General features: G+C 42.8%; 1 protein-coding gene across 17 annotated transcripts in view; it reads left to right on the top strand.

The window, feature by feature from the left end:
- FBRSL1 (fibrosin like 1) overlaps positions 1-15,080 on the top strand; it is a 548,072-nt gene extending 532,992 nt beyond the window's left edge. For 11 of the 17 annotated variants that reach the window (XM_037376317.1, XM_037376290.1, XM_037376238.1 and 8 more), the window contains 7 exons: positions 308-346; positions 1,197-1,268; positions 2,564-2,696; positions 6,804-6,881; positions 8,680-8,763; positions 9,775-10,015; positions 12,073-15,080. In XM_037376317.1, the coding sequence (XP_037232214.1) occupies positions 308-346; positions 1,197-1,268; positions 2,564-2,696; positions 6,804-6,881; positions 8,680-8,763; positions 9,775-10,015; positions 12,073-13,306 (1,881 nt within the window). In that variant the 3' untranslated portion in view covers positions 13,307-15,080. The remainder of the gene's footprint in view (positions 1-307; positions 347-1,196; positions 1,269-2,563; positions 2,697-6,803; positions 6,882-8,679; positions 8,764-9,774; positions 10,016-12,072) is intronic. The other 6 variants (XM_037376310.1, XM_037376219.1, XM_037376344.1 and 3 more) reach the window with 2 other exon arrangements.
- Positions 15,081-15,323: the final 243 nt, after the last annotated feature.

Below are 15,323 nucleotides of genomic sequence, written 5' to 3'. Positions count from 1 at the left end.
GCTTGGAGAATAGTTTTATTCGCTCCATTTCAGAACAATTACAAGGTTCAGAAAAGCACTGGCACTCTTAAGTTGCTAGCATGAAGCTGCTTTGTTTATCATAAAATTCTGCTGAGTTTGGTGCAAGGAATGAAAGAGAAGGTTTAAGCCTTCTTTAAGCCTTTTAGGTTTCCTGTGTCACAGGGGACTTCTCTGCACCATTGCTTTCTAAATGCTTTTACTGGTTCAGAGGAAGGAAGTTCCCCACCTTTCTGTATATTGGCTAGTTTTAGAAAGACTGATTGTTTTATTTCTGCTTTTTCCATAGGTGTCAGACCCTTATAGGCCTCCAGTAAGAGTAAGTAAGGTTTGTGGGGGATTTTATATGCATATATATACACACATACACTTCAAATACTGCGCATGAGTTTTTGAAATTCGTCCAGCAGAAAATTTCATGCTCATCCTTTATTTAAAGCAAAATGTCATAGTGAGCTCTTAGCTGCTTCTGATTAATAATGTTTAGGTTGAATCCCAACCTTATTTTGCATCCATTTATGTGCATTAATAGTTCACATTATGAAGTAAGGGTCACAGAAATAAGTGACTGTGAGCACAGGCAGGCATTCACCAGTGGCTTAGGTCAGTGTGTTTTGTGTTTCTTATGTTCCACAAAAACACCCTACAGTGAGTACCACAGCTCAACTGAAAAACAGTAACTTGTTTGGCTGTAGCACTGCTCATCTCTGGCAACTGTTTGTCCATACCCTTTTCCTTCCTAAATGCAAGTAGCCATAATAACCACGCATGACTTAGCTTGCAGCGCAGCAGGGATGAATGAACAGGGTTCTTTTCGGAGACGGAACTGTTAACTATTAGTTGCTTTCTCTTAAGCATGGCTTACTGTTCTTTGCTGCCATTTATTTCAGTTTATGAAGAGGGGAGTGCACGTAGGAAAGAACAAGGCAGGTATCTCAGATCTCCATGAGATGAGGAAGATATCCCACATCACACATTCCTCCCGTTTGTTTCCTTCTTAATTTAAACGTCATCTGCTGCAGTACAGAAAAAAATGTTGATCACCTATTGTGCTGTTTTAGCAATCAGCCTTCCTCATTGCTTAGCTACCTGTTTGACAGTAAGGGAAATGAAACGTTCTATCTGATGTAGATTGCTAACGTATAAATTAATCTAAATTCTTGTGCTTTCTGCTGCAGAAACCCGGGAAGTGGTGTGCCGTTCATGTACAGATCGCCTGGCAGATCTACCATCACCAGCAAAAGATAAAGGTAATTCAGAGAGTTTCTGGAACAAAGCTATTTCTTTGGGCTTATGGATTATATTTTAGTGAGTAATGAGCAGGAAGCAGTTACTGTTGGTGATTCTCAAGCTTGCCTACATTGATTAACTAGCACTTTCAATCCTTCAACATTTATTGTAGCAACTGTAAAGTTTATCTGAGGGCAAAGGAGTGGGGTTGAAAGGTAGCAAAATGAGCAGGAGATACTAAGTGCGCAGCCAGAAAGAGATGAAGAAAGGGAGAGGGAGGGCAATTTGGTCCAAATTCATCTTTTTTACAAAGCATACATGTTTAATGTCAATTCCCTTTTGTACTAGTACCTCCTGTGGAGGAGGTAATGAAATAACCGATATAGTGAAGAACATATTACAAAGCAGAGAGCAGGCAAGTGGATTGATCGTTACTGTGTTAGAGTCTGTTGGCCTTTCTGCACTGCATTGGTGATGGGCAGAGGGAGGGGGACTAAAACTCAAGTGGTAAGAAGACGTAGGTACGCTGGGGTGCTGTTACAGGCTCCATGTTCCCTGTGGCACCAGAGTAGCTGATAATGGGACTTCTATAGCGTTTCTTTTTTCATAGCTCCTGCTGTAGTCTTTTTGTCCCATTAATGAAGACTATTCAGTGCTTAAGTAGGTGCGCTGTAAGTAGTGCCTCTACAAGTGGTGTATGTCCATTTTTTTTTTTAAGCAAATACATCTTCTTTAAGCTATTGAGAGATTTAGGTGACTTCGGTGCAGTTCTGACCCTGCTGACTTCTATAGGGGAAGGATAAAAATAGCCTCTGGAGAAGCCTCATAGTTTTTATCCTTCGCCTGTTGTCTGCATGCTGAGCTATATGAGCTGCAGGAAGGGCATAGTCTAAGAACATCTCTCTCTCTCCAAACTGGAGAAGCAAAACAGACAAGTCCATCACCCAGCTCTCAAGACTTCTGTCGGCAGCTTTCCGCCTGCAGAGTATTTTTTTGTCAGGCTGAGAGCACCAACTGATCCTGGGGTGCAGCACGCTCAGTGTATCATGTTGCATGCTCCACTGTGTGTGCTGAGGGGCTGAGAGCTCACTTCAGACCTTATTCATGTGGATAAGGCAGGCAGCCGAGAGTCTGTGAAGCGAAATGGCCTTACAGATGCTGTCAGAGCATGACTGTAGTACGTGACCAGAGACACTGCTGTCACTCTCACTAACTCTCCCTGGCAGGGCTAAGCAGGAGTGAGCCTGAACTCCCTGTCTTTTTCTCCCATAAAGAAGGAAGTGTATAATAAGATTGTTTTTATATCATTTGACAGCAAATGCAGCTGGATCCCCACAAGCTAGAGATAGGTGGTAAACTTGACCTGTTCAGCAGACCTCCTGCCCCTGGAGTGTTTCCAGGCTTCCATTATCCACAGGATCTTGCCAGGCCTCTGTTTTCTACCACAGGTAAGGGAAGATCATCTTTTGTTGAAAAAAAATCAAACAGTATATGTAACGTGTGTCTCTACAGCTACGTATGCCTCCAAAACTGAAGCAAGCAAGATTGGTTCAGAGGGGTGTGGAGGCACTGGCCACTGTTGTGACCAGGGCAATTGGAGCTGCTGGTCTGGGTCCCGCGGCCACCTGCAGCGCAGGATCCTCTGCACATCTCTGAGCGCAGCTGCTGGCTCATACATCCATGTGTGTGCAGCTGGTTCTTATGTGCCTGATTATTTAATAGACTATGGATTTTTAAAAGCAATTTTGACAAAACACTTGAAAATGTTTCCATTGCACGGGACTGGAAGTGGACCTGGTCTCTTTCTTGCTGTTGTATTAGCCATGTTGTTCTTCTCAGCTCCTCCACTCACTGAGTTTACATTTGTTTTCTGGAAACAAGGGATTTTTGTAAAAGGAAAACTTCAGTAACAGCACTGAAAATATCACACAAAGTGTATTTGTGAAGTGTTTGTTTTTAAATATAACCCCCCCTATGTGTTACACAGTCCAGCAATGTCTGAGGCTTAAAATGGCATACTGAATTTTTTAAAAAACAAAGAATTAAATACAGTTTACATTGATGAACTGCTTTCCAATCTGTTGGAGAAGTAATTACAATTAATGCAATTACCAAAGTGCAGTAAGCTTCACTGCGCTGTTCTCAATGGCTCTGACCACAGGAGACTGCAACTCTGACATTCTGGTATTGGAGGTAACTGTAGATTCATGTGGATGTCTGTCTACCAGATGTTTTTGTTCTGTTCCCAGGCTTCATTTTCCCCTAGACTTTTTCAGATTTTCTTTCTGTGTTAGAGATGCTAAGGTAAAGAAGCTAAAGAAGGCAGCTTCTGAGGGAGCAATATCAATTGATGAGATGTAGCTTAGCTCTTTATGTAATTAATTGGCAAATAATGTAATTCTCTTTCCTAATGTTATTCTAGCGTTATGATGCAATATTGCACTCGCATTCTTAAGTCAGTGCAGACGTGGTCATATTCAGCCTTGGTTCAACCCTGCTGAAATGAATGGGGTTAGAAATGTTTTGAATTCTGTCCCCAGAATTTTCGTGACAGAAAAGCAACAGATGAGGCTCAAGCTGAATCCTCCATGAGAATTGGATTTCAAATGCAGATTTCAGCCTTCAGGAACTCCACCAGTGGTTCTGTCTGTCTTTCTGCCCTTATCTGTGGATGAAAATTCTTAAACATTAAATGCATGTTTCTGCCACATATAATCAGTGCTGATACTAGCTGTGCATTGTAGGATGCTACCTGCATTTTGGTCTCTGTAAAGGTCCTTTATAGTACAGGGCCAAGATATTTATTGCACCTGCTTGGATGCATAGGCACAGCTTATTTACAAACCTCTGTCTGTTTTCCTTATCACCATCCTCAGTCTGTCCTGTGTTGTCATTACAAGAATCTTGTTTCACATATGGTTTTGCTGCTGAAGGCTGTGTTGGGCAGGGTGTACCCTAACAGGCAGAAAAGCGCCAGTCCAGTTGGTATCCTGAGCTTTTTCTCTTAAAGATGCAAGCATGGCTTGCTTTTCCATTCATAAAAGCAAGAGGGGGAACAGTATGAAATAGAAATGTTAAAGAAGGCAAATTAATAGAAAACTTTCACTACAGATAAACAACCTTAGAGCAACCTGTCTGTGAGTATATTAATCACAGGAGCCATCACACGGTAAATCTAGGTAAAGAGTGCTATCAAAGTGAACAAACATTGCAGCAGTAATATATAGATGAATAAATCTTTTACTCTGCAATATCCGAGGCATTCTTTTCCCCTTATCGAACAAGCGTGCAGTTGATGTGAATCATTGGTTCTGCTGCATTGCCTAGTTACTGTGGGAGACATAAGTTATCTTAGGGCCACCTGTCTTCAGGACGGATGTTCAGCTGCCTGGCAGACGCTATATTTAATAACTACCTGACAGGCTGCAATGCCGCTCCTGGCTTTCTCCGGAGGATTTTTTATTATCAGCCCGTGTAGTTGAGTTTGTAAGCCATCTCCTTTGAAGAAATCTCCCATCCATTATACACCTTCTGAAATCTTAAAGGATTAGAAAGATGACAGTCTCCATCCGTCTTGAAGCATTGGAGCAGTCAGAATGTTTATAGATAACTCCAGGTCTCATTGCTATGGTCTCTCTTAAGTTTCCTCAACTCATTTTCTGGCTGCTTAGGTTTGTGGTGCCCAAGCTGGTGAGGGACACGTAGCGCTGTCTCCCTCTTCGATTTTATAGTCTGCTTGTGTTCTGGACACATTGAGTGCATTTTACGACCGTCTGTTGTTGGGCAGTGTCACCAAAAAAGACCAGGTCAGGGACTGGGCAGCACCCCTGTAAAACACTGTTTGGGCTGTGTTAGGGATACAGTTTCTCCTGTGCATGATTATTTCTTTTCTCCATTTCCCCCTACTTTTGCTATGAACTTCTATAGTGCTATCAGCACTGATGATACATAGTGGAAATGTGCATGTGTTGATGTGGCTTGAAAATGAAGGGCAGGAACTTAGCAGAGCAGGTCTGCCACTGGTGGGATTCATTCCTGTGTGCCACAGACAAGGCAGAAGTCTTGGTGGTGAAGGTGACAGGAGAGCTGGAGTGCCAGCTGAGAGGAGAAGGATCATAACCCTCTATTCTATAAGAGAAAGTTATCACTTGAGAAAGCATTGACTGGGTAAGCTGTTAGTGAAGAGCCCATGTTCATGCCCAGTATGGCTGCCGATGTTTGCTAGAGCTGGCCTGTTACTCTTGCCAGTATTAAGGGAAGTTAACTTTTTTACTAACCAAATACACAAGACAGAAGCACTGAAACACTTTATTTAGAGGTTGGTCTATTTTGCGCAGGACTTAACATGTCCTTGGCAAAGTACTGCTTCTGTCGTTGTGTGGAATTATTAGTTTCTAATAAAATGAGACAGTTAATGCCAGGTGTGGCGGGTTATGCTTTTGGAAGTTGTGTTTGCATCAAGCAGCTTCTGAAAGTTATGATAGTCACTAATTCTGCTTTGTCTGCTATAGTGAAGTACTGGCAAGGAGGAGACACCAAAAGGACATTCATAGCTTGAACAGCTGGAGAGGGTTGGGCTTGTCAGTGTAATACTGGAGCCACAGAAGCGTTTTGTCACACACATCTGAAACATAAAAACATTCAAAAGTTGATTTCAGGTGCATCCTGAAAATCATCTGTGCTAATCTTAGAGTGTGAAAGCCAGGCCTGTGATACTGTCCAAACATACCATCATTTGCAAGATACATGGGGGTTAATGTTCCTCCAGAACCCACATATCCCAGTGGCAGGCGACACCAGTGCTTCTCACACTGCATTGCAAGCCCATTCAGGTTTGCATGCGTCTGTCTGCAAAGGAAGCAAATCTCTCATTTTCTGCTATGAAAGGAGAGCAGTATTTTCTGTATGAGCCTGGTCCACCTTGAAATACAGGGCAGGCCTGCTTGTTTCAGCCCATTCTTGCCCCCTGCCTTAACCTAATGTAATCCAGCATGCTCAGCAGTGGTGTTCCTTTCCCACGAGGTAGCATGGCGCCGTGGCAATGAGCAGTGTCTAGCAAAGGGGAATAAATACCACAGGGGCGGCCTGTGGATGCAGAGACAGATGTGAGAGCGTAGATGGAGCTCTCAAGGGAGAGGCATGATTGATGTTCCCTGCGTGCCTGTCATTAACTGGTGTTTCACATAGACTCTAATCAGTCACTTCTGAGCACCTTCTGTCTGGGCCCATAACCTGGACTGACCCTTTTTAATATAAACACAGAGTAATGACTGAAAACGCCAGACAAAGAGATGCACTGCCTTATTACTACAGGTGAGCGAAAGGCTCAGTGCAAGGTCTCCTCCTGCCTCCTAGTGCCCACAGACCCCTTTAAAGGGCACTCAGAGAAATCCTGCCTGTAGCTCACTCAGCTGGGGGGGAGTGTCTTCCCCTGTCTTTGCTATCTTTAAATGTGCCTGTGCCTTTGCATCTTGTTCTTGAATGTGACGGCCAGGACCGTGGTGTATGCAAGCAGTCACTTGTCACTGAATTAAAAAGGGACCTTGTTCTCACAGGTGCGACACATCCAGCTACCACCCCTTTTGGTCCTTCACCTCACCACAGCAGTTTCCTGCCTACTAACCACTTGGCAGGTAAGTGTAAGTAAAACCCTGCCTTCACCTTTAGACTTCTGACCCATTCCTGGCTCTCCAGTATGGTCCTGCCTTGAGGCACTGTAGCACTAGGAGAAGGAGAGGCTTTGTCTCAGGAACCAGAAGCTGGCCAGCTTCTCACCTGTGCCAGCTGCCCAGCACATCCCCTCTGCTCTCCTCCAAAGGAAAGGGGCAGAATTAGCAGACCCTCTCCTGCAAGAGAAGAGGGCATTGCAGAGCAGTCAAGGCTGTCACTGCTGGGACACTGCACAGGAGCTGAAATGTGACTTGTAGAGCCCGTCTGTGCCGCTGAATGTGCGCAGGCAAATGGGAGAAATTTATGCAAAGGCACCTCAACCAAGCCACAGCTTAAAATGGGCTCCTCCCGTACCGTTTCCCACCTATGAAAGTTCTTGGATAGGTTCTTTAATAAAGTTCAGAGAACAGTTGCTGGCAAATAGCTGTTCTGCACATTTTGCCAGCCTTTCAGTTTCCTAATTGGTAGTAAGTAGAGCCTGATTTTCTCAGATTTCCTCATTTTAGAAGCTCACAAGCAGCTCATTGCCAATTAAAGTTCAAGCTCTGTTGATTAATGTTTTAGTAACACTCATCCAATCAGTAAATGTGGCATGCCACATGACCTAGTAGACTTTTCTGTTGTAAACACCCAGATTGACATCAGTTCCTGAATATTCTATAAAAATTAACTGTATCTCTGCAGTCACTCATCTACTTAATATCAAAGGGGAAGGGCATGAACAGCTTTTCAAAAATAGGTAAATAAGCAAATAGTTGTTTGCTTAAAGATCCAAGCTATTTGTGCTGTTTGCCTCGATATTTTAAATACAAGAATATCCATGAGGAAGTGGAGAGCAACACACCTCCTGTAACATGACAAGTTAAAGACTTTAAAGGGACAGTCAAAAAGCTAGTGGGCAGGAGGAGTTGTTTAGAGAAGACCAGTAGGAAAGAAAACAAGTACACTGGTATGATTTAAACCATAGCCATCTCTGGAGTGTGCAGAAGCCTGAGTCAGGCTCTGTCTGCTCAGAGAGGAACCTCTTCTGATGACGGGTGCCTTTAATAAAATTAAAAAAAAAAAAAAGGCAGGATTTTTTATAAAGACAAATGCCAGTAGCCAAATAGTCAGATACTTGACTAGGAAAGGCAAGATTCATCTTTTGCCTCAATGGATACAAACCTTCCATCCCTATGTAGCTCCTAAGACTATGCTATCATTTCCACCACCACTGGGACCAAGGAAGCTGTTATGGGAGAGGATTTGGGCACACAGAGGCCAAAGTTAGTTGGTGTAAGGATGGATGTGTGTAGCAGTTAGCTTAGGACTGTCTCTGTGCACTATTACAAAGAGGGTAGAAAGTTGTATACAGAAAACAAGAGGGAAAGAATGCATCCCCTCAATATGCTGACTGAGGAGCCTGCTGAGGTTCTTCTTTCAAAGCAATTGCAGTGCTTCTGCTCTTAGTACTGATAAGGAAGGAGAGTTATAGCTCAGCAGCAGCCACCCTAATTTCAGCTATTAGACCTTAATTTCTAGCTCCCCTCTGACTGGCATACAAAAGTTTATTACAGCACCTGTTTGCAGAGTGAGCACTGAATCCCTTCTCCATTTTAACGTGATGGGAATTTTCTGTGCAAAGAACCTTGCAATGAGAAGGATCAGCTTAAAGTCTGGCCTAATCCTACTTGGATTCAGACCGTTAAGAAGGGGAGGGGTGCGTTTCATTCTCCAACATTCTTGGCTAAATGCCTGCTAAATCCCTGTTTGCCTTTCCAGATCCATTTAGCAGGTCAAGCACCTTCAGCGGCCTTGGGAACTTAGGCAGCAATGCCTTTGGAGGATTAGGCAGTCATGCTCTGAGTAAGTACTGGCTGGGTTACTGCAGACAAACATCCCTTCCAGAAAAGCCACATGCTAATATTTACAGCAGCTGGTGGTAGTTTTTAAAGAAGTTTAATTCCTAACCTCCATTCTCCTATCTGAAAACACTGCACCTAAGATTTCCAGGTCTCTGCGGTGGGAGCTTTTCTGCATGTCACAGACATCACTAGCTGTGCTCTGTGTCTCCTCACTGCTGAAGGTTGGTGCCTTGTGTGCTCCTAGGGGTACCCAAGCTGCAAGACCCCACTGAGCTCTGGGACCCTACGGGCATCTAAAGTAACACCCTTCAACGGTGAAGATGCATAGTGGAACAGCTATTGATACTTCTCCTAATTCAGCGTGTAGACTTCCTCTGTAACAGTTGTCTGAAGTTTAAATTACCTGTATAAAATTCTTTTACTTCAAAAACATCTTACCTGTAGGCAAGACATGCTTGAGAGCCACACATATGAGAGCATGCTTTTGCATCTCATGGTGCAACAGGAATCAGCTGAAGACTGATGGAGGAAAATCAGGTGACTGTTCTGAAAAGCCTATAGCCAAGCTCTATTTCTTACACACACATACATACCACCAAATAGTCTGGTTTCTTTAACAAAAAAAGTCCCTGAATCCTCAGCTGCAAGCAGCTGATCGCTTGTAACTACCCAGAAATTATAAAGTTTCTGCCAGTGAGAGGAGCTGAGGAAAAATACTGCTTTTGTGCTGGAACCCTTGCTGGGGTGGGGGGAAAAGAGGAGCTGGGTATTTTCAGTCATCTCTGAGTTATTCAGGTGTATAGTTAAAGCTTCCTCCACCAACAGCCTTAAAAGTGCTGGTGGATCTTACACCCAGTCTTGGAGGTATCTGTATCCATCTGCTAGTAGCTCCCCCTCACCATTAAAAAGTCTTGGAAGGACAGTTCTGGTCGTGATTAGCATTGTGAAAAATGTGTATGTAATTACTTGGGTTTAATTATTTTTAACTCTTCCTCCCATGCCATTTTTCTAGCTCACAACAACATTTTTACTCACAAAGATGGCCCAAACCTGCAGAATTTCAATAATCCCCATGAGCCATGGAACAGACTCCATCGGACCCCACCGTCCTTCCCAACACCTCCACAGTGGCCCAAGCCCACTGATTCGGAGCGAAGCTCCTCAGTGACAAACCATGACAGAGACAGAGAGCGGGAGCGAGAGCCCGAGAAGAGGGATCTTTCTCTGAGTAAAGATGACAGAGACAAAGAGAGGTAAGCAGGGTGTGCTTTTCAGCGCTTCCTTCTAGGCCTATTTTTCGTCCATACTTTTTCTGATTTTTCCAATCATAAAATACTCTTCAGAGCAAAATGTTGCTTGTCTTTGAAGCAGCCGCTACGCCTCTCCCTCAGATAAGCACAAGTACTAGCAGTACAAAAAAACCCAACCCTTTGCCTTTTAGGATTTGTCCTCTGTGGAAATATGGTAAGCCAATCCCCACTAGTAGGTTAATAAAAAGCACCAGGCTGAGGAAATGAGTGTGTCAGTGTGTTTTCAGGGTATGCTTGGTTGTTTTCAGTGCAGCTGCTTTACAATTGCTGTATATTCTGAAATCATGAAGCTAGCATTGTGATGGAGCCTTTGGAGACAGTCATAGTTCTCATTAACATAGTTATGCTGATGAATTCAAATGTTAGCTGGACATTAACAAGATAAAAATGCAAATGCCTGTATCTGGAGCAGCGCGCATGAATCCATTAGCAAAACTGATTTTAAAAAATTGCATTGTAACCCTTATTAACTATGACAGGACTGTATCACCTGGACTGTAAATCATTGTGTTGGCTTCCAGTTACATGATTTTGAAGCTGTAAAGCTCTTTATATTTCAGAGCCTGGCTGTCTCTAACAGGCAGCTACTTTGTAGGCAGTAACAGCCTGCAAGACTTAGATGTGTGCATCTGACTAGTGATAGGGGGTTCATAGTTTTCCTGGAGTGCTTTTAATGGGGTCTTCAGGCAGTGCCTGTGAACAAGATGATGTGGAAGCAATAGACTGAAAATCATCTTGTGTTAAATGTTGAATTGTCTTGACACCCTTGCATGGACAGTCATTCAGATAGGAAGCTCCCTTCCTGGCTTTAGTGTAATTCATAGGCAAACCAAGGTTACTTTGCTCTCAAGAGGGGTTAATATCTCTATTACATTTCTATTAATTCAGCTTAAGCTGTCCCCAGCATCCCTGTTTGGACATGGTTTTAATAAACCGCATCCTTGACCAGCAGTCAGGACTACCACAGAGGAAGAAATCTGGGTTAGCAACTGTAATCATAAGGGAGAAATACTTACAGAATCCCCGAAAACACCTCCAGCTTTTGGCACTCAGGTCTTACAGCTCTTCAAAGCAAACCTGGCATAAAACTTAGGCATCAGTGAGCCTCTCAGCTACATAATGTGGTTCTCTCAATCACACCATCATACTTTGCATCTAAAGTGTCTCTCATTCAGAGCAAAGTGCTTTTAAATGTTGAGCATTATTTATTCCCCTCTTTAAAAAGGTGGGATTAACTGTGACTAATTGGCTTGCTCAGAGATAGAGGTGCAGTTAGAAATGTAAAACCCTCATGCCTCTCTTTCTAAACCATCCACGCTGTCATCAAACTCCTTGTTCATCATAGCAGGTCCTCTTGAAATGGAGGTCAATTGCTCAGTTTCATGGCCTATTCCAGGATTTTTTTCCTTAAGCACCTAGCTTACCTGCCCAAACTGCCAACCACAAAAACTCTCCTGCAGCTGCATAGGAAAATAAAGCATCATGTTGTGACTGCTTCCAGAAAACAAGAGTGGTTTGTGAAGGACCTGCACACATTTCTGTAGGCTTCTGGTTTGTGTGCCTGGTTCCACATTTTAGGAAAGGAGCCTGAGTTAAGAGTGTTACATCCAAGATCATTGTCTGGCAGCAAGGTGTATATATGAACAACAGTAAACTCTTTTTTTAAAAAAAAAAAAGAGCTGTCTAGAATTCTTCTTTTCCTGCATTTCTCAGTGAAGCAGGCTTTCTCTTAGGGTAAATATACCATTTTTTTAAATGCATTTCAAATTTAGTCCTCAAATTTGTGGACATTTTAACATTTTGTTCTAGGTAGCATGTAAAGGCAGGTAGTGCATATCTTTTAGTTAGCATCGCAGCTATAGCTGATGCTAGCATAGCTTTTCAAACCATTTCCTGAGCAATCTCAAATTACACAACTAGGCACAGTATAATGCATGTCCCGCATCACATGTATGTTCATTCACACAAAACCAAGGATGTGTGTTCTCTCTTTTTTACAGAGACCTCATGGATAAAAACAGACATTCAAATAGATCCTCACCGGCATCGGCTCCAGTGACACATCAGATAAGCAATCTCATCCGCAGCAACAGCCAAACCTCCAGTGATCCCATCAGGCAGGTTAGCCTCAGTGAAAGGGAAAGATCCAAAGAACCCGAGCGAGAGCACCCTGACCGGCTGAGAGAGCCGCCCATAGCAGAACACAAGATCAAAGAGAGCCGTTCCCCAGTGAAGGAAACTCCAAGCCATGATAAGAGACCCTCTGAGGACAACACAAAGCCAGTAATCCAGTCTGTATCACCATACAGCAAACCTGCACTAAGTGAAAGCTTGAAGCTCACCAATCTAATGAGCAAGGACATGGAGAGAAAGACAGAACTTCCCAGCGACCTCCAGAAGATTAAGAATGACATCAAAGTCAAAGAGGAGAGGAAGGAAGACAGTGATGTGCTGGTGGTAGGCTCTGAACCTTCACAGCACTCTCGATCAGTGGAGCATCCCCCACCGCCAACTTTGCATGGATTATCATTGCCTCACTCGATGGCTGCCTCTATGCCCATCTCCATGGGCAGCGTGCACCAGATGAACAACATGAATGTTCTGGACCGCAGCAGAATGATGACCCCGCTCATAGGCATGAATCCTTTGTCAGGAAGAGAGAGGCTGCCACATCCTGGATTTTCTTGGGACCCAATGAGGGACCCATTGCGAGATGCCTACCGGAGCTTAGACCTGCACCGTCGAATGGACTTCCAGCTCCGGACGGATCCTATGCATAGGTTCCCTACCACCTCTGGATTTTACGACCATGAGCGTTCTTATAGAGACAGGGAGCCACATGACTATAACCATGAAAACCTTCTTGAAGCCCGCCGAGAGCAGGAGCGGTTGCGGCAAGTGGAGGAAAGAGAGCGCTTGCACTTACGGGAAGAACTTGAGCGTGCCAGAATGCACCACTTGCACTCGTCCCCCATCGAAAGTCACCTGGCACACGTGCCATCCTTCATGCCTCATTTAAGCGGGATGCATTACCCCAGACTGAGTCCATCCACTGCCATGCACAATGGGATTTTAAATAGGAACCCACCAACTGCAGCGCTGAGCGCCCCGCCGCCTCTTGTACCAGCGAGCAGCACCAGACCTGCCTCCCCACGCAGGACTACTCCACTCACAAACTCAGAGTCCAGGGACTATTCCCCCTCTAGGAACCCCAAAGAAGTAGAGGCACGATAGTCCCCAACATTGAATTTTAAACTCGCCTGTATATAAAACAAACAAACAAAACAAAACAAACAAAAAAAAAAAAAACAAACAGAAAAAAAAACAAAAAACAAACCTTTTACAAAATGCACTGCTGTAAACTTTTTTTTTTTATGTAAAATTTGTAGAAGTTAAGCACATTTCCATAAATAACGGGGTCGGGGATGCAGACTTTCCAACAAGAAGGTTGCTGAGAATGGGAATTTAATATATAGGTATTGATTTTTGGTTTTGTTTTTTGTTTCTGTGCTAAAAAAAAATTAGTTAAAAATACCACGTTTGTACATTTTTTCCCAAATGTGAGAAACATTTTTAATGGATTTGTATTTTTTTTAATTTTGTGCTCTTTATTCACTTAAAAAAGAAGAAATTTTGCTTTTGTTTTTAGTTAAATTTGCATTTTAAAGGCCTCAGATCCTTAAGAAAAAAATACCCAGGGTTTCTTAAAAGTATTATTTATGGAAATACTGTAGTTTTACAGTCCACTGTGAGGTTCCCTTCTGAGGCCAATTGATCACTTACCTTGGTACTTTGGAACCGAAGTTACAGATATATATTAAAATAATAATAATAATAATAATGTACAAAACTGTTTGTTTTTTGCCTTATTATATTATGCAGAAATTTAAGAGGAATTTTTTTTGACTTCTTGTTTTAAACAAAAAAAAACAAAGAAAACAAACTGTAAATATTCTGTTAATATAAATGTACACCAATATTAAATTCTTAACATAGGTAGACTTTATAAAAATGGTTTCTAGAACCACTCTGGTTATTTGTTAACATGGTTACAACTCATACTCTTGTCACAGTCAGAAATTCACACTCAGAAAGCTAAGTACGGCATATATACTTCAACTATGCAAGAACTTGGAGGCAGATCTTAGTGGATGTTGGGGGGAGGAAGGTTTAAAAAAAAAAAAAACAACCCAAAAACAACCAACTCGCAACTATGGAGACAGAATGGAAATGGCATGTGAAAAGGAAGAAGGATGCTTGTGTTTAACAAAAAAAAAAAAAAAAAAAAAAAAAAAAAAGAGAAAGAGACTGAATTTTTTTGTACAAACACAAGGGACAGTTCGTCAAGGAAAGAGAGAGACACACGCTCCTGGAAGGGAATTTTGGTTTCCTACTTTTCAAGCTGGCAAAAGCAGATGGAACTGGCACAGTACCATGCGGCAGACCCTTTCCTTATTTTTTTTTTCCTTTTTTTTCTCTTTTTTTGTGTTGTGGGCAGGATCGCTGGCAAGCAAGGACAATTTTCCGTGGACCCCTTGTGCTAATTGTGCAGTGTTCTTATTGGAATCTGTATACAAGACAAAGTAGAATTTTAGGAGTGCAAACAAAAAGTCTAATGGTTGATTAAAAAAAAGAAATTCTGATATATTATCTATAGTACATGAAGACCATAAGCAAATGTTTGTTTCAGTGTGGTTCTGCCTTGAACTGCTTTTTGGCATGATTTATTTTTTATTTCCAATTTTACTTTTCATCCATATGTAAATTTTGCCATGTTTTACTTGCTGTACCATCCCCCCTCCCTTATTTTATTTTTCAGTGTCCATGTTTTATATATCCTGGGCTTTTTCTCTCTAGTTAATTCAGCCATCCGCTACTATTTTCTTGGCTCTGTAACTCTTGTTTCCCCCCCCTCCCCATCCTCCCCCCTGCACCCCCTGTAATTTTAAACATTCAGTTTCCTTGTAGATCAATGAAGATAAATACAACATTGATTTTGGATGAAAAAGGTAGTTGAGTGTTTGTGTGTCATAGCTAGTGCTGTTAACTGGGAGGCTAATGGTTTATTGACGGTGCTTCAGCGGCCGGGAGGAGGCAGCTGGTGGAATGGCTTGGTGCTGGGAGAGGGATTTTATTTTGTTTGTGAATCTCTCCCAGCAGAAGGAACACGGCCCATAAAATGGTTCGGCGGCAGTAGCTGTGGCAGTCAGGATGTGGGGAGGAGAGTGGTGCTGCCGGGCTAGGCGGCAGC

This window comes from Falco rusticolus, chromosome 1 (genome assembly GCF_015220075.1).
Source record: "Falco rusticolus isolate bFalRus1 chromosome 1, bFalRus1.pri, whole genome shotgun sequence".
NCBI classification, from domain to species: domain Eukaryota; kingdom Metazoa; phylum Chordata; class Aves; order Falconiformes; family Falconidae; genus Falco; species Falco rusticolus.
This window is presented reverse-complemented; position numbering and strand designations above follow the sequence as displayed.